This window comes from Pseudoliparis swirei, chromosome 24 (genome assembly GCF_029220125.1).
Source record: "Pseudoliparis swirei isolate HS2019 ecotype Mariana Trench chromosome 24, NWPU_hadal_v1, whole genome shotgun sequence".
In the NCBI taxonomy this organism is placed as follows: Eukaryota; Metazoa; Chordata; class Actinopteri; order Perciformes; family Liparidae; genus Pseudoliparis; species Pseudoliparis swirei.
In genome coordinates this window covers 27,839,266-27,858,431 of record NC_079411.1, presented here as the reverse complement: position 1 = coordinate 27,858,431, position 19,166 = coordinate 27,839,266, and the positions used below count along the sequence as shown (strand labels likewise).

General features: G+C 43.6%; 1 protein-coding gene across 5 annotated transcripts; it reads left to right on the top strand.

The window, feature by feature from the left end:
- The first annotated feature begins 51 nt into the window (after positions 1–51).
- Positions 52–18,861, top strand: LOC130189615 (ETS-related transcription factor Elf-2-like). 5 transcript variants are annotated; one of them, XM_056408497.1, is made up of 10 exons: positions 54–550; positions 7,210–7,359; positions 7,450–7,711; positions 13,236–13,349; positions 14,033–14,254; positions 14,529–14,612; positions 14,686–14,881; positions 15,197–15,619; positions 15,717–15,864; positions 17,078–18,861. In XM_056408497.1, exons 2-10 carry the CDS (start codon positions 7,282–7,284, stop codon positions 17,633–17,635), a joined length of 2,085 nt encoding a protein of 694 aa, XP_056264472.1. In that variant the 5' UTR covers positions 54–550; positions 7,210–7,281; the 3' UTR covers positions 17,636–18,861. The 5 variants fall into 5 exon arrangements, with proteins under 5 accessions (XP_056264470.1, XP_056264472.1, XP_056264471.1 ...); XM_056408495.1 differs by having other exon boundaries at positions 52–550; positions 7,210–7,711; XM_056408496.1 differs by lacking the exon at positions 54–550 and adding an exon at positions 1,360–2,583 and having other exon boundaries at positions 7,210–7,711.
- The last annotated feature ends 305 nt before the right edge of the window (positions 18,862–19,166 follow it).

The following is a 19,166-nucleotide window of genomic DNA, read 5'->3' as shown; positions in this document are numbered from 1 at the left end:
AAAATAAACGAATCAAACCGGCACGAGCCCGCTCGAGTTGTCTCGTTTGTTCGCCGTGACGTCACGCGAAGTCTTCGCCCCGAAACGAGCGGCGAGTAACTGACAACCGCGTCGGTCTCCGTGAGCGGAAGGAGCCGCCTCGTCCCCCGGTCGAGCCCTCCCGCGTCCTGACTCACGAGCCACCGGAGAGGGGCACCGGGGAGCCGTCTGTCCCGTCCGTCCGTCGGTACGGAGGCTCGCGAGGCTCACAGGGCTTTTTCGTCAGGGAAAAAAAAAAAAATACAAACGGCTAACGTCAAGCTAGCGTTGCCGTTAGCAGCGGGGACTCCTCCGCCTGACAGTCGACAGCGCGAGCGGGGAGGAGACAAGAGAGGAGGAGACAGGAGAGGAGGAGACAGGAGAGGAGGTTCCTGAATGTCTCACAGCAACCAAACACACGGGCAACAAACTGTCACGGAGCCCGCCGCCAGCTCACGTCAAGTTTCCGCTTGGACGCTGAGAAGTTAACCTACGTTTCCAGGCGGCAAAAGGCGACCAACGGCGTTCCACGGTGAGTCCGCGGACCGCAGCTTGAGCCTCATTGCTGGTTTCGGGTTTCTCCTCTTGACAGCTTGTTTTTCTAACGACGCTCCTCGCGTAAAGCTAGCCGACGTTAGCCAAGTCCAGTTTCTGTTTGCGACGGACCTTGAAGGCATCATCGTGTTGGCACATGATTTAATGACGACGTACTATTCTTTAAACAAATAATCGATATGTAAATGATGCAAGAGCTAATAGTTAATCGATAGTTTAGAGCATAGCATCAACAGAGAATCCCCATTTGATCCGCTGAACATGCCGGATGATATAATCTCGCTGTTATCTCATATCTCTTCATTGTAAACAGTCGTGATTTTGATTATTTTGCTTTTTGGATGTAACCTCGCAGCTGTTTGAGTTTATTTATTTATCTGACCTCTTTTATGAGTCTGAGGTAAACTCGACTCAAACGAGCTGCTGTGTGTCGACACTGAAACTACATCGTCCGTGCAGGATATCAACAGTGAGAGCATATCACTGTAACCGAGCAGTGAGATGGAGGATCAGGCATAAAGGAGGCCATTGTGTTTTTATTTTTTATCCGTTTAATGTTATTTATTATAAAAAATCGACACGTGTAAATTTGCATATTTGTTTTTTAGAAAAAAATTCACATATTGTTAATAATCGTAGGACACTTACTTTTTCATTTAGTAGTTATTATAACATGCTATAGTGCTGCTATGTAAACTAACATATTTGTATTTATCTGGTTGTTATTGTTCTTTATTATTAGTATGTTCACATTGCTTTAAGGTTCATGGTAACTGCTAATAATAATAATCACAACATAAACAATAATAATAATAATAATAATCACAACATTAATAATAATAATAGTGGAATCCCATATATTGTGAAACTGTGACAGTTATCAAACTAAAATTAAACGTGCATGATGATACAACCTCTAAGGCCTCAACATAAAAAATAAAAAAACTTATTAAACAATTAAAATGGATAATAACCGCTTTAATTATGTACATCTCTCATTTTATTACATTTTGACGTATATAAATAAAAAAATATTATATTTTTGTGTATTTGGAAAGTGTTATTTGGAGTATATGGATCGTTTTACGGGGGGAAAGAAGAAACCCTCACTTTGAGAACACTTACATCTGCACTCATCTGGTTTGTTTTCCTTGATAAAGAACTTAAAGGAATCAGTTTTGGGCAATCAGATAAATGATTTTTATCAGACTAATTATTTCAGACTTTAACGTAATGTTTAAAGGCTCATTATTCCAAACTTGCACCTTTTGGGGATTTAGTTATAGCTTCCTGAATGACTGTTGACCTTCAAAGCCTAACATGTGTTCATGTGTTGGTTGTATTTGCTGCCATTTTACTTATTAAGACTAATAATGAAGTATTCCAGAATAAACTGTGACAGTTTCAGACACTGTAGCAGAGTGTTAAAACTCAACCACATGAACATAACGAAGCAACTAAATGACATAGAACTTGCCTGTGTGTGTGTGTGTGTGTGTGTGTGTGTGCGTGTGTTATTTGCACATTGTGTCACCATCACTGTGCCTGTGTGTATTGGGAGAGGGCACGGCACAAGGCAGGGCGTTGTGTCCTTACCAGCAGCCCCAGACACTTGGAACAAAAGCTCTGTTGTTGGAAGATCATGTGACTGTGTGTGTGTGTGGGTGTGTGTGTGGGTGTGTGTGTGAGTGTGTGTGTGTCCACCCTTGTCATGTGATCTGAGTTTAGGGCAGGGTCTGAGAAGAAGTGCTGACTGGCTCTCAGAGGTTCCTTCCACCCAGGGAACAGGCAGGCAGCAAGCATGCATGCAGAGATAAGAGATGGACGTACCAGACGGAGGAGGAGATGTGAGAGAGAGAGGGAGAGAGGGAAAGAGAGAGAGAGAGAGAGAGACCGGTGCAGAAAGAAGTCCCGTTGCTTTCTCTTCACGAGGTTCTCCTTCTCCTCGTCTCTTTGTGGATTTGTAAACGGCAGCCAAGTAAAGATGCAAGTCTGCAACTTTTCTACAAGGCAAGTTTTCACTGTTTTCGTCTTTATTTTCCCGCGTTTGCCGGGATTTTAAAAATAATCTACTTGTGTGCTCCCACCCGGGTGATCACAGGTGAAAGGTGAACAGAATTAGACATTCTCCCAGTGACTCGTGATGCTACAGCTCGTTCTTCAGAATGAATTTCATCGCAGCAAAAAAGTATGTTTCAACTCCTGCAACGGCAACATGCCACGAAAAAATGATTACTTTCTCTCCTTGTAACACGACCGGCGAACGCTGGTAATTTCCGATTTGAATATTTTGCAGTCGTGGCGATGTTAATGTCTGCTCTTCATTTATGTGTTCGAGCTCAGACGCCACAAGAAGCCGCCACGCGTTCACAGTCGTACCTGAAGTTCCTGTATTACTCGTTTGAGTCGAGTCAACCTGCAGGTCCTGCTTAAGGGACTCAACGGTGTGTGTGTGTGTGTGGGTGTGTGTGTCTGTGTGTCTGTGTGTGTGTGTGTTGGATCTCTGGCTGCAGTTTGCATGCTTCATAACAAATGTGGCCCTGCAAAATTAGTAGTACTTCTTTAATTGTCGGAGGGTAATTTTGTCCACTTTGATTGGTCTTCTCAAAATCCTAGAAGGTGAAAATAAAGAAGGGATGAAAAGTAAAGTAAGAGAAAAGTTGCACTGCGATCAGAAGTCATACTGTTGTGTATGCCGTCATTTTAGTGCCGGATCATTGTGTTGACCCAGTGAAAACCTACAGGCACCACAGACAGGACTCTGCACATTGACCCCCCCCCTCTTCCCCCCCTTCTCTCAATCTCTCTCTCTGACTTTCTTTTTAAAACATTTTTTAAAATATATTTATTTTGATTTTTACAAATTAACAAGACAAGACTAAGGATACAATACAACAGGAAAGGAGAATAAAAGGCTAATGAACAACAACAAAAAAGACTAAAAGAAAATAAGAAAATAATAATTCGATCTCTCTGACTTTCTAAAGAAAAGGCTGAGACGGGTTGGTTGGATTACAAATCCCCGAGTGTCACAATGTCCTCCTCTTTCTTGAGCTTACTCCATAACATCTGTCAGTTTAACGGCAAAAACAACTGCACACTGCGCAGCTCATGTGTGCACACACACCTTTCTTTGGTTAGCTGGGTGTCTGTGCCAGATCGCTTGCAGGTTGAGAATGAAATGTTCAAACAAAGAGAGAGACGATCAAAATAAAGTGTTGTGATCGTATAAATTATTAGTCACTGAATTAATCCAAAACACAGCATATACAGTGGGTACGGAAAGTATTCAGACCCCTTTTAAAATGTTCACTCTTTGTTTCATTCCAGCCATTTGCTAAAATCAAAAAAGTTCATTTTATTTCTCATTAATGTTTACGCAGCATCCCATCTGGACAGAAAAAAACTGAAATGTAGAAATGTTTGCACATTTATTCAAAAAGAAAAACTGAAATATCACATGGTCATCAGTATTCAGAGCCTTTGCTGTGACGCTCATATTTAACTCTCATGCTGTCCACTTCTTCTGATCCTCCGTGAGATGGGTCCACGCCTTCATTGGAGTCCAGCTGTGTTTAATTAAACTGATTGGCCTTGATTAGGAAAGGCACACACCTGTCTCTATGAGACCTGACGGCTCACAGTGCATGTCAGAGCAAATGGGGTGCCGAGTAGATTAATGAGAAATAAAATGAACTTTTTTGATTTTAGCAAATGGCCGCATTGAAACAAAGAGTGAACAATTTAAAGGGGTCTGAATACTTTTCGTACCCACTGTATATAGTTATTTTAATCCAGACTCATGAGGCCATAAAGCAACAAACACAAATACAACTAGAACGGGCACTCGGTAGAGCGCATACCTTCGCATATCACAAGATTGTGCATTGAATTATGAACATGTTGGCATTAGTTGCATGCCAATTGGATAAAAATTGACCGTGCTATGGTAAAAAGAAGATTTTGACCTTTTCATGACCTTGACCTTTCACCCGATTGATCCCAAAATCTAATCAAATGGTCCCCGGATAATAACCAATCATCCCACCAAATTTCATGCGATTCGGTTTAATACTTTTTGTGTTATGCGAGTAACACGCATACAAATAAATAAATAAATACACGGTGATCAAAACATAACCTTCTGCATTTTCAATGAGAAGGTGACAGGAATATATAAAATACAATACGAGGACGCGGGTTTAAAAGTCACAACATACAAACACTCTGTGTTGGCTCGGTTAAAATGCTTTCATAATTACATTTTCTGAGTCATTTAATCGACATTTACATTTATATAGAACATTCCTCAACACAGAGTGTACATCTCTGTGGATGCACGTCTGCTCCGTGATGTTAAATAATTGAACGGAGGATTTCCATCCGAGCTGAAGGCATGTTGAGGGCACAGCGTGCCTCCTCCATTATGCAGCCGGTAAAGTAATGGAGAACGTCCTCATATCCTCCATGAGGACGTTGTATGTGACATTGTATAGTTGCATCACTTTTGAAAATATTCTTCTTTATTATTATTTGGTCCAGGTTGCTTTAAAGGGTAATGATAACTGCTAATAACAATAATAACTAGAATGGGCACTCGGTAGAGCGCATACCTTCGCATATCACAAGATTGGGCATTGAATTATGAACATTTTGGCATTAGTTGCATGCCAATTGGACAAAAATGTATCGTGCTATGGTAAAAAAAAGATGTTGACCTTTCCTTGACCTTGACCTTTGACCCGATTCATCCCAAAATCTAATCAAATAGTCCCCGGATAATAACCAATCATCCGACCAAATTTCATGTGATTCAAGAAGATTTTGACCTGTTCATGACCTTTGACCTTGAACTTTGACCCGATCGATCCCAAAATCTAATCAAATGGTCCCCGGATAATAAACAATCATCCCACCAAATTTCATGCGATTCGGTTCAATACTTTTTGAGTTTTGCGAATAACACGCATACAAATAAATAAATAAATACACGGCAATCAAAACATAACCTTCAGCATTTTCAATGCGAAGGTAATAATAGTGGAATACCATATATTTATAAGTTTGTACACAACGAGAATCACACATGGACTTTACATTGGGTTATGGCTATTTTTTAAATGACCTTTTTTCACTGGAACATTCGTGTTTAGGAGAGGGAGTTACTTCTAAAGCTTGTCTTTGAGTCTTCAGAAGAATTTTAAGAAGTTTGAGTAGGAGTGTCTTTAAGCAGAGCGGCGTTACCTGTAGGCAGGTGAGCTGTGGTTGCTGAGAAGAGAGTTCGCTCTGTTTGGGACCTCGTTGATCAAACATCACGCAGGCGTTAGCTCAGCTTAGCATAGGAAAGCTAACCTGTACAAAGGTAACAACCTAAAAAAAATGATTATATTAATTATATATATTATATATACATATGATATATATATATTTTTTTCTTTTTCTTATATATATTATATATATAATAAATACATATTATATATACATTTTATATATATTGATATATTTTTTCTTTATTTTATATTAATGATCTGATTTATTTTATTGTAATAATTTAGGATAGGAATATATAAGCATTTTTGCTTCTACCTTTACCGTTTCAGTCTTTCTGTTTAGTATATTATATAGAATAATATTGTATTGCAATGACTGAATAAAATACACAACAACAATATTCCACATTTATTTACCGTATTCACGGCTGCTGCCCAAACGGACCAGTTTGCCTCACAGCCGTGATAATATATAACTTAACGAAGACGTACTTAACCTCTGGTCTGCTGCATGTGAGAGCGTTACCTGTGTTACCTGCATTACTCGTGTACCTTTTCAGAAACATTGTAATGCAGCGGCTTTGTAAAATATACATCCAATGTTTTTTGTGATTATTTATCAATATTTCCACAGTAAAAAAAACGGGTATTGTTGTTTTTTTGGCTGTCCACAACCATTGAGGACACGAATCACAATAACACGGATAATCAGAATCATGTATTTGCGACGTGTGTTAGACACGCTGGTGTGTACATGAGACAGACAACAAAACAACAACAATCAACATCGTGCAAGAGTTTAAACATTACATTTACAATGCTATAGAATAAAAGTGCACAAATAGATAACAGTGCTGCAGACAGGGGACTGTAAGTGTGTGTTAAAGTGACATTAAATATTAAATATTAAGTGTAAAGAGGTGTGCAGGGGTAGTAGGTGGACTTCTGCCATCGTCAGCAAACACAAATTACCTTTTTTCCTTTGCATTGAAAATGCGTACGGTAATGTTTTGATCGCCGTGTATTTATTTGTATGCGTGTTACTCGCATAACTCAAAGTATTAAACCGAATCGCATGAAATTTGGTGGGATGATTGGTTATTATCCGGGGACCATTTGATTAGATTTTGGGATCGATCGGGTCAAAGGTCAAGGTCAAGGTCATGAAAAGGTCAAAATCTTCTTTTTTACCATAGAGCAGTCAATTTCTATCCAATTGGCATGCAACTAATGTTCATAATTCAATGCTCAATCTTGTGATATGCGAAGGTATGCGCTCTACCGAGTGCCCGTTCTAGTTTTTACCTTTTTGAATCTGCATCACACACATTTATTGTGTTAAACTGTTCTCTCTCTCTCTCTCTAGGGGCCTTTATCCACCGAGCTGGTGGGAGTCCACCAGACGGAGGTGCTGCCCATCCCCCGAGGAGCATGAGTCATGACCTCGGTGGTGCTGGTCGACACCGGCGGGACGGCGGTGGAGTACGTCACGTTGGAAGAGGGGGACTCCCAGCAGGTGGGCCGACACCAGAGTACCACCGCAGTTCACCTCGCCCTCCTTTTTCTTGGAAACTCGCAACTCTTTCGTCCCCCCCCCACTCTGCAGGAGGAGGGCGAGTGTGAGCTGGACCTGGAGTTCGAGGGAGAGGTAGAAGGCGAATGCGAAGCCGAGGAGGAGGAGGAGGAGGAGGAGTATGGAGAAGCGCAGGAGGCCGAGCGCTACCCGGCGGTCGTGGTGGAGGAGGTGCCCGGAGCCGGGCTGGCCGACGAGCGAGGTTACCTGGCCCGGGTGTTCGTGTGTAACGACGAGGCGTACCTGATGCAGGAAGTAGGCGACGAGCAGGAGGTGGAGACCGGAGGGGAGGCAGGTACGACTCTTCTCTACTTGATGGTTCCTCCACGATGTCAATGTCTCAGAAACAAGACCGTGGTTCTGAGAACTTGTGACACACTTCTATAACTCAAGTGTTTGGATGAAAGGTGAAGCTCACCACAAACAGCCGTGCAAGTCAATGACTGTATTCTGATAAGAGATACGATGCATTTGCGTAGTAAAAGTAGGTCTACACACAGAACAATAAGGGTTCTTAAATGGTTCTTTATAAGCCTTTGTGGTTTTATGAAGAACCGTCACCTACTGGAGAACCATTTTGGAAATCGTGCCTTAAAGAATCATTTTTTTAAGGTTCTTTGAGACACCTTTATAGGTTCTTTAAAGAACTATTTAAAGAAATGGTTCTTTAAACTACCCTGGTTTGAAAGGTACTTTGCGGAACCAGAAATGGTGCCCGAAAGAACCATGTGTTGAAGGTTCTTTGAGACACCATTATTGGTTCTTTAAAGAACTATTTAAGGAAATTGTTTTTTAAAGAACCCTGGTTTGAAAGGTTCTTTGCGGAACCAAAAATGGTGTCTCAAAGAACCATGTGTTGAAGGTTCTTTGAGACACCTTTATAGGTTATTTAAAGAAATGGTTCTTTAAACTACACTGGCTTGAAAGGTTCTTTGTGGAACCAAAAATGGTGCCTTAAAGAACCATGTTTTTAAGGTTCTTTGAGTCACCTTTATAGGTTATTTGAAGAACTCTTTCAGGAAAAGGTTCTTTTAAGAACCCTGGTTCGAAAGGTTCTTCGTGGAACCAAAAATGGTTCTTCTATGGCAGGGGTCCCCAAACTTTTTCCTAAGAGGGCCACATAACGTTTGCCTTGTCTGCTGGAGGGCCAGCGGGGGTGCTAGTGAGAATGTGCTCACCTGTGTGCGGTATTGTGTGGTTGTTGCGTTGCGAACAAACATCGCTAAACATGTTTCAAAGTATAAATATCCGCTCAAGGTAACCAGTTGTTTAAGAAATGTCACTTCATGGATCAATATATAAATTACTTGACTTGGAACTAATATCTGGTGGCGCAGCGCACAGTCTGCGCGTCTTTGAGTGCAGTCTCCTTTTGCGTGAAAGAGATCGAAACCAGGTCGTGCGATCTTTTTATTTTTATTTTTCGAAAATGTATTTCTTCATCCGTGGCTGTGATGCACTGCTCACTTATACAATCATAATCGCCCAAATGGATATGAACGGTGGCTTGAAGATCTCCAGCAATATGTTTGTGAATGTGTGACGAATCTGGTGAGCGAGACAGAGCCCCGCTGCAGATGTTAAGAGAACACAACGGACGCACGCGTAGGGAAACCAGTAGGTTTGAAAACCAGGAGGGGTGTAACACCGGCATATGTGTTTCATGGCAGAGGAGATCTGCCGCCGTAGGTGGAAAAGTCAGAGACACGTATCAAAGAGAGAAGAAGAGAGAGAGCAGCGAGAAGCGCAGTGGGAGAGCAGCTCGGTCCACTAAAAAGTGGAAGTACTCTGCGGTCGCGACGCGTCTGGTCTGAACACACTTTTTTTCGACGCGCGTCGAGACTGCTGCGTCAGACGCGGCGAGAATTTTTTCGACGCGTCCGGTGTGAACACACCATGACATTCAAGCTAACCTAATTTCCCAAACGCTGTGGACATCTGAACGCTGATTGGCCGAGACGCGACACGTCCCATCAAAGATGTTCTATTGCGAAGAGCACCACTCCACATTTTCTCCGCGTCTCACTGTAATCTCAACGGCAGCGGGCCAGGTGAAAAAAATAATAAATCGGAAAGCGTCTCTGGTATTGTTCAGGGGGCCGGTTCAAATGGGGAGGCGGGCCGGATCCGGCCCGCGGGCCGTAGTTTGGGGACCACTGTTCTATGGCATCACTCTGAAGAACCATTTTCGGTTCCAGGTGGCACCTTCGTGGTTCTGCGTGTCGGGTTCTGTATGTGAGGCCTCTAGAGACGCCCACATTGGACCTTGTCCAGCTGTCGGCTGAAAGGCGTCGTGCTCCCGGTGTGTGTTGGGAAGGCCTCCGTCCTCTTTGGTCACGTGAGGTTCTTTCTGATTTTTTAGTATATTTTGGTCGTACATGGGGCGGTCAGCGGAGGACTTTGTTATAATAATTTGACCCGTTCAATAGGAGACAGACGGTGTCGACTCTTCCTCGCTGAACGCTTCCTCAGCATCAAGTGAGAACTGCTGCTGCGTCAGCATCATGTCCAGATCGCCGCAAGAGATGATGCAACTTTTAGTCTAGGTGCCAAAATCTTGAACAATAGCTTCTCCAGTGTCTTTTTTTAAAAGTATTGTTATTTTGGTTTGCCTATAGCAATTATTCTCTGTTGCTTCTGTTTGTTGTGGTTTGGCTGACACGTGGTAAAGTTCTTCTCATATGATTCTGCATCAGTGTGATGAGGGCTGGTAAAGTCGTCTGTGAGGGGCACACTGCCACCTGCTGGGTGTTTTCCACAGTGACGTTTCATGAACAGTGACGATATCCATTATTAACTCTCATCATCCCTTATTACCTTTTATTTATTCTGACGAGTGCCCAATCCAGTGCACTGTTCAAAAGTATAAAATGGACTAAAAAATATCGTATTTTCAACTAACGAAAAATAAATTATAATTGTACTTACTGAAGAAACCAAAGTGTTCATAATGGCCCACTATAAACACACGATTGTTGTCTTTTTGTGTAAATAAGGATGCTGTGATTTTTTAAATTTAAATGCTGCAGATAGATATCACACTTATACTTGAAAAGTGCTCACTGCTAGTGAAGCACAATCACATATCAAAAGGCAATTAAGTATTGCAAATTAAGCCACTTCAATTATTTAAATGATAATCACCTATGCTGTCATAGAGTACTTGTATTTATTTATTTTTTGTAGTGCATTTGGCTTGTAGAAAAACAAATTGAGTAAAGTAATTTGAATATAAATTTTAACTAGAGCAATAAAGAAAATATCAGTCATCACAAAACATGGCGTCCGTTGATTTGAACTTAATTTAATTAGATGCGATTTTATTTAAGTCCAGCTTTATTGACGTCGTCGCTCCGCAAGAGAGGGAGGGGCGAAGGGAGGATTTCCTGTGTCGGCTGCGGAGGGATACCTTCTTTTTTTTGCTACCGCCGTCGTGCGTCTCGTCGAATTCGAGGAGAGATTTCCATTCGCGGCGGAGTGATCTGAGCCAGTCGCTTCCTATACAATTCAGTGATAAGTCTGTGAATCTGCAGCAAGGGGGGAAAACATGGCGACTTCGCAGCATGAGGGGCACGCTAACCAGCTCGATCTACTCATCCGAGCCGGTAACGTATCTTTGTTTACCGGTAAACCGGGAGCTTTGCTTTAACGCGGAGGGTTTAGTTTTTTTAAACCGCGTCCGCGGCGCCTCCAGTCCGCGCAGGAGTGCGGTGAAGTAATGGAGGAGGGCAATCAGGAAGTGATCACCTTGGTAGCAACCTGCATGGCGTTGCCACACGGTTTACCGGACCTGGTGTCAGAGGGGGAACCGCTTTCCCGGGGCTCGCCGGTGTGCACCAACCGATCGGTACCTGCACGGAGCGCGTTGTGCACGTCGTTGCGTCATAGTCCCTCCGCAACTCGAGTTGGAATAACGATGTGCAAGATCGGCTCTGCACAACCAGGAAGTGGAGCGATGTTGTCTTTCCTCCGTCTCTGCCACGCTGTCTCCGAGTCGGAAGGACATGTGGGTGTTATTTTTTTGCTGGCATAAATTTGGTACACACAGCCCCAATATATATATATTTTTAATTAAATGTTATAGACATAAGTGGCTGGCTTGAGGATTTTTCCCCGTTTCCACATTGTCCCTGAATGACAGCCCATTACACCTGAAAAGCAATGAGCATCGTTTATATTTATTTATTGCAGGGTAGATTTTTACAGACATTAAATATATGATTTTGTGTGTGTGTGCTCTGGTTTCCGTTATGGTGTTGTGCATCCGCGGTTTGAAGCGTGGCCTAACTTTTCTTTCTTCCCTATAGTTTAAAGTTTTAACCTTCGACCGCACTTTCCCTTCAAAATTACACACGCGTGTTTAAAACTCCAGTTTTAACCTTTTGTTTGAACGTTCTTTGTCTTTTATTGCGTCGTTTTTCATCCGTTTTTCATCCTCCAATTTCAAAGTACTTTTGTGTGTGTCCCGTTTCGATGGCGGAAGCATTGTGTGTGAAGAGGGCGTGGCGTGCCGTTGATTGACGTGTCCTCTAGGTCAATAGCGTGCGCGCTGGTTTATGACGTCAGCAGTCGTCCAATCATATTCAAGCGGAGGCGGGCCGTCCACCGGGAAGCGAGCCAATGGGAGAGGAGCTGGCCGTTGATTGACGGGAGGATTAGAGAGCTTCTTCTGAGAGAACTGGAGGGAACGGACGAGCACTGTCAACACGGAAGTCACCGGAGGACGCACTACTTTCTGTTGGACCTGCTGCTATTCTTGGCGCCGTTACATTGTCGTATCGGTTGATAATAAGGCGTTTTACTAACTTCTATTTATTATAACACTTTTATAAAGTATTTGATGTGTATTTTTTACGTATATTAAATAAGTGAGGATAAATCAAAACCCTAATTATTTTTGAAAGACTATAAAAGGCTAAAGTTTCCATATGTGGGTCAAGCCGAAGCTTTCTGACTTCACGTCTCTTTGGCGGTGGCGTTTCAGCCCGGCCGCCTGGCGGTAAAGGCTCTGTGAGCTACAGACGTCCCGTGTGTTTGTTGATGAGAGGGACTTGAATGAGTTGGACAATCTAAAGATAGTCCACCGCTCCCCCTCCGCTGAGCGAGAGAGCCAAACATGGCCCGGGACGGCGTGACGGGCTCTCGTGTTTCCCACCAGTGATTGACACCGACAGCAGGCGCCCCCGGGTTCCTCCTCCGGGGTCCCAGGTGCGGCGGCGTAGCATTTCCTCAAGGCCGAATCACATTTACCTACGCGATGGGCGTTGCGTCTCGCCCTCAACGCGATGGCCTCCAACGGGACGGCGTTCCTCACGCCGCTCTTCTGAGGATCCTGGCATCTTCAATGTCAAACAAGTAGAACTAGTAGAGGCAATATAGCGAAGACGCTTTATACCCTGAAGTGTGTGCGTCACATGCTGATCCCTGGCTCATCAATGTGTTGCTTACTGAAATTGCTAAATAATTATTGGTAATTTGTCTTGCCACTAGGGGGCGCCAAATAGTTACATTCTATATATATATGTATTACAATTTTATTTCCCATATAAACGCTAAGAACCGTAATTTAATTTCCCCAAATAAGAAAAATAAATAAAAAGTACTACAACCAACAGCACCTGTGTCCCATATATATACTTTTAATTCTTTTATATATATATATATTTAAAAAAATATATATATATATATTTGCTTTGGGGAAATTCAATTACGGTTCGCTTAGCGTTTATATGGGAAATAAAATTGTAACTCATGTAAGGATGTTTTTAATGATCTAAGCCAGTAACGATATACTAATTGAGTGTGTGTGTGTGTTTCAGTGGAGGCTTCTGTCCACGGCACCAGTCTCCACTGCTCTGACAAGACCTTCGAGGCGGCAGAGGCTCTGCTGCGCATGGATTCACCTTCCAGCCTCAGAGGGGACCGCAGCCCAGGTAAGACACTCTAATAAAACCCTTTTAAAAGTCATGGCATTTTTAAATAGTTATTTCCAGGCCTGGAAAAGTCCTGGAAAAAAATTAACATCCCAAAAGTTTTGGAAAAATCACTTAATAAAAAAAAATCATATGTGCATTTAACGCTGAGTTTTAAATAATTAATATGCTTTTCAAAAGAAAGACGCTCTAAATATAAGCCGCCATACGCTCTTTCATACTCGCACATTTTTCTCACTGCAAGTAAACGCACCTTAACTGAAAAGACATAAATGTTTTATTCTTTTAATCTAAACTATTGTCTCCCATTCATTTGAGTCATTTAAGCTTATTTACTGTATGCTTTTGAATTCTCTTTGATAGTTTAAATATGACATTTTATCACTTTTTTATGAAAACACAGATTAAAAAAACATATTGGTCTTGGAAATTTGGTTTAAAGTCCTGGAAATCCATTAGTCACCATGTGGATGAAACCTGAATACCCCAAAACACAATTTACAAATGATTAATAATTCAAATTGTTTGAGATTTTATAATGAACTCAACATAACTGTATCCATCTGTGTGGCTAAATACTGAATGTTTAGTCTTTTCTTTGCTGAAGATGAAAAAGAAGTGTTGTATTTCATCCTCAACGTTTCTCAGAGCTCGACTCTTCCCTCTTGTAATCGTCCCTCTAGACGTTTTCATCCCGCCCTACATGGTGACGCCAGACTTCCTCCACGCAGCCATGCGCCCCGACATGATTTCAGCAACGGAGGTCGAGATATCGACGGAGGAGTGCTGCGAGGAGGAGGAGGATGAAGAGGAGGAGGAGGAGGAGGAAGAAGATGATGATGAGGAGATGGTCACTTTGCATGAAGAACCAGAGCCAGGCCACCAGCCCGTCAGGAAGAGGAGAGGTAGGCGGGAAGGTCTCATGTTTAACAACCGTATGTGAAGCATATAGAGTCGATGTCGGCACCATGTCGTGGAGTTAAAGTTTTAAACTGAAAACATCCGGCAGCTCTCTGACCTCACGAGCCACAAACCTCAAAACCCCAAAACCCCGACTCGCTGTCAATCACGGCTATTTGAGTTTATGGAACGGCGCCACCTAGTGGTAGATCCTAAACTTTAATCTCGCAAGTTCAAGAGAATGACAAAGTCCCGTTTTCTAATGTTTCCCCGTTGAAGCCGGACGGAAGCCGAAGACGCACCAGTCCGTGTCCGACGGCTCCCCGGACCTCGGCATCAAGAGGAAACCCAGAGAAGGGAAAGGTACCGAATAGAGCCGACGTCGGCGTCTCTGCTCGACGCGAGCCGCGTGTTTACCTTCTGCTCTGACCCGCAGTGGGCAGCACCACCTACCTGTGGGAGTTCCTGTTGGACCTGCTGCAGGACAAGAGCACGTGTCCCCGGTACATCAAGTGGACGCAGCGGGAGAAAGGCATCTTCAAGCTGGTGGACTCGAAGGCCGTGTCCAAGCTGTGGGGGAAGCACAAGAACAAGCCGGACATGAACTACGAGACCATGGGCCGGGCGCTCAGGTGTGTGTGTGTGAGGGATTTCTGGATTGTGTGTGTGTGTGATTTCTGGATTTTGTGTGATTTCTGTATTGTGTGTGATTTCTGGATTGTGTGTGTGTGTGTGGGGGGGGATTTCTGGATTGTGTGTGATTTCTGGATTGTGTGTGTGTGTGTGTGTGAGGGATTTCTGGATTTTGTGTGTGTGTGGATTTCTGGATTGAGTGTGTGTGTGTGATTTCTGGATTGTGTGTGGGGGGGATTTCTGGATTTTGTGTGTGTGTTTTTTTTTTGTTAACCAGGATTGTGATCCTGATTGTATTTCTTTCTTTATTTCAGATATTACTACCAGCGTGGCATCCTGGCCAAGGTGGAGGGCCAGCGGCTGGTTTACCAGTTCAAAGACATGCCCAAAAACATCGTGATCATCGACGACGACAAGGCGGATGTGCCGCCGCCGCCGCCCTGCACCCGCCACGGCGACCCGATCGGCTCGGAGGCCGTCGCGTCCTACGAGCGCGTGCCGACGCCATCGTCCGACGCGCCGCCGCCCGCCGAGCTGTCGCTCTCCAAGAAGCCCAACATCTTGCGGGGCGGCAACCGCGCCTCCGCGCTCCACGCCACGGGCAGCAAAGCGGCGGCGGGAGGCGGGGCGGCGGCGGCGATGATGGCGGGGCTACCGAGGATAGTGTCCGTCTCGGCAGCGCTGGACGGGAGTCGGCAGTCGCACACGGCGATCATCCCGACTGCCAGCGGGCCCAGGTGAGAGGTCACGACCTCCGGGTCGAGGGGTTTCTCACTTTAGTGGTGACGAACCGGCGTCTGACCGTTTGCCGCGGCGCCTCCTCTGTGTCTGCAGGACGGTGCGACTGGCCATGCAGGTGCCGGTCGTCATGACGACGTCACTGAGTCAGAAGATCTCCACCGTCGCCGTGCACCAGCCGACGGGGGCGACCGGCCACACGACCCTCCTCGCCAACGCCGGGAACAACGGCTCGCAACAGAAGGTGTGTGTGTGTGTGTGTGTGTGTGTGTGTGTGTGTGTGTGTGTGTGTGTGTGTGTGTGTGTGTGTGTGTGTGTGTGTGTGTGTGTGTGTGTGTGTGTGTGTGTGTGTGTGTGTGTGTGTGTGTGTGTGTGTGTGTGTGTGTGTGTGTGTGTGTGTGTGTGTGTGAAAATTTAAAGGAACGATTGGATTCATAATTTTTTATTAATCTTAGTTGATTAATTAATCAATTTTCTGCTCCTTATCCAGGTCCTTGTTGCATTATATTTTTACTGCATTATATTACTATTAAAGATCAATCGAGGACATTGTTAACATGAATTTAAAAAAGTTCAAGGACCTTTTTTTATTAATTCATCTTCTGCTTATCCAGGTCCTCAAAAACGGCATTCTCTTTGTTCTGTAAACTTTTATAGATCAATCAAGGAAACTGTTAACGTGTAATAATCCTTGTTTGTATTCTCTTTTGTTAAAGCCCCACTATGTAACTTTTGGACCTTAAAATAACAGCTTGAAAAAAATTGTGCCGCTACAATGACTTTTAATGACGATTTGCGTCTCCGCTATTGCCATCGGGGGTCTGTGGGGAAATAACTCCGCTATGTAAGATTCTGGAGCCGCCCGGTCCATCCGGCGGATGTACTCGATCTGCTTTCTGGCAGTGATTACGCAATGTCATAAAGTGCCACTCCACGCTCGCAGCTCCAGTGTAAGGGTCGCTTTTTTATGTAGCTTTTTGGTGTTGTCAACAATATTGTATTCGATCACACGCACTCCACATTTGCAGTCCCCCAAAACAAAAGTAAATGACCGCACGCGCGCACCCCTCGTCACTGGGTATTTACGACACTGAAGTCGAAACCTAAATACCTAAAAACCTGAAGGGGGCGCCAAAAGTGAAAAACTACATAGTGGGGCTTTAACCTTCAAAAAACTTTTTATTTTTTATATTAATGTGTCAATTTTAGCAAAAAGTTGATGGAACTTTCGTAATTCCTAATTTAAAAAAAATCATTCGTCTATCCACCTGCTCCTGCTTATCCAGGTCCTTGTTTTATTACTTATATTATTGGGAATAACTGTTTCATCGCTCCTGGTTTTCTCTCATATTTTCATAATAAGTTTTATAGATCCATCAAGGAAACTTAACGCGTAACATTCCTGCTTTGTCCTCTTTTTTAACTCAACTTTTTTACCGTGTGTTTCCTCGTCCCAGGTTGTGATCCAGACCATCCCCACCATGGTGCCGGCTACCGCCGAGAACGGGGACAAGATCACGGTCCAGCTGGCGAAGATCATCACCATCCCGGCCCACCAGCTGGCTCAGTGCCACCTCCAAACCTCCACGGGCGCCAACAAGTTCTGCTCGCCGGCCGGCCTCAGCCTCCTGCGCAGCCCGCTGACGGTCCGCGCTCTGACGCCCGTCAACGTCGTCGCCCCGGGAACGCAGGTGATGAGGCTCACGCTGCCGACGCAGGCGCAGCAACAGACTCTGGTGGTGACGCAGGCGGGCGGCGGCGCGGTCACCGTGTCGACGGCGCCCCAGGCGATGACGGCGCACCCGCGGATCCTGAGCGGCATCATCAACGGCTCGGAGCTGGTGATCGGAGGCGCGGCGGCGGTGGAGAAGCTGAAGGCGGCGGGGGTCCAGGTCCAGACCGTGCAGCTGGCGGTCCACCAGCAGGGCGCCAACGCGGTCCAATCGGGCGCCCCGGACGCCGAGGTGGTCGTCAAACTGGAAGCGCCCGACGTGAAGATCGAGCCCGAGTGTTGAGTCGCTCTCCACCAGCAGCGGTCTGAGAGACTAAAGACTCCCGGGAGGCCCGCTTTTTAAAGTTTTTTTATTTTTTACATCTTCTTTGTTGCTATTTAGAACTTTTACTGATCCAAGCCCGGTCCTCCAGAACCACACTGAAACCTCAGAGGGACCAACCTCCATCACTACAACGCACGCTTTCTGAACGGATGACGAAAACAACCCTAAATACAAACAAACAAAAAACGCTGAAACACTAAAAAAATGAGGCAAATTCTAGAGAAATACACAACGAGTGTGTAGCGAAACTTTTGTAGAGACCGTTTATTATAATTCAGCCACTTCAGACGTTTAAACCAGCAACTTCTTATTTTTTATTTTTTTTAATAGCACTGTGCAGATCAAGTGGGCGGGGCTACCAGAGTGAGACGAGAGAGTGAGACAGAAGCTCAAAGAAGGAACGGCATCGGACAGAATATGATCATGTATGTACATATTTATATATATGTACATTTATATATATATATATATCTCTACTATTTGCAGTTTACGGAGCTAAAGTTAACAGCCTTAGATTTTAATTTTCTTTTTTCATGTATTGTCTGAACGGTAAGCTGAATTATTTTTTGTGTGTGTTTTGATACCTTGTACCAAGCACAGTATTATTATTATTAAAACTAGGTGAACTAATATTTTTTTATTAATTCCACTGTCGCTATCGGGCTTCATGTCGATGATGCAGCTTTTTGACTGGAGGAAAACCTCGAGACCAGAATTCAAACTACCCCGACTCGAGGATTTTGGCTATTTCTTTGTTTTTAATTGTTTTTGTTTGTTTTATTTCACAACTCTACACAGAAATGCAAAGGAATGCGACTCGGAGCTGCTGGTTGCCATGTCAACATAGGAATGTATGAACTAGGATCAATACTTATTGAATCAATTATTTTAATTATTAAAAAAGTGAAGCATTGAAATTACAAGTTTATGCAGCAAAAAAAAGCTGCAAAAAATATAAAACCACTGGATCCAAGGTCAAATACCCAGCATGCATTTTATTTTGATTTTTTTACTGCCTTTTTGGCCCTGCCACATTTCATAATTATTCTTGTTTTTATCTGAAGAGGATGGTTTGTGTTCAGACTGGACTGTTTCTATATTCAACATTTGAAAGTATATTCTATTTTGTTGTACTCTTGTTTCAAAGTGTATTAAAGTAGATTTTACTGATATAAAAAAACATTCACCGTTGTCATGTTTTTTACATTTGTTCTTAAAATATTTAGTTTGATGTTAAGTAATTAATTAGATTTAATTTTTTTGTGGGGGGGGAGAGGCGGAGATTGATATAAATATATATATATAGATTTATATATAATATAGATATATATAATATGTCCTGGAAATTGAAAGCACAAACTTATTTTTAAAAAAAAACATCCTAGCTTCAGCACAAAGATGTCATACGTGCAGAATGATTACAGTAAACAAAGCTATTTATTTATGGTCAAACCGAGGTTCATAAGCCACTGTAGACACAATCTTTAAA

Coding starts and splice junctions, on each gene's coding strand:
- LOC130189615 (XM_056408495.1), top strand. CDS start 7,282: ATGACCTCGGTGGTGCTGGTCGACACCGGCGGGACGGCGGTGGAGTAC. Junction 13,350..14,032: donor CAGAGGGGACCGCAGCCCAG/GTAAGACACTCT, acceptor TCGTCCCTCTAG/ACGTTTTCATCCCGCCCTAC. Junction 14,613..14,685: donor GAAACCCAGAGAAGGGAAAG/GTACCGAATAGA, acceptor TCTGACCCGCAG/TGGGCAGCACCACCTACCTG.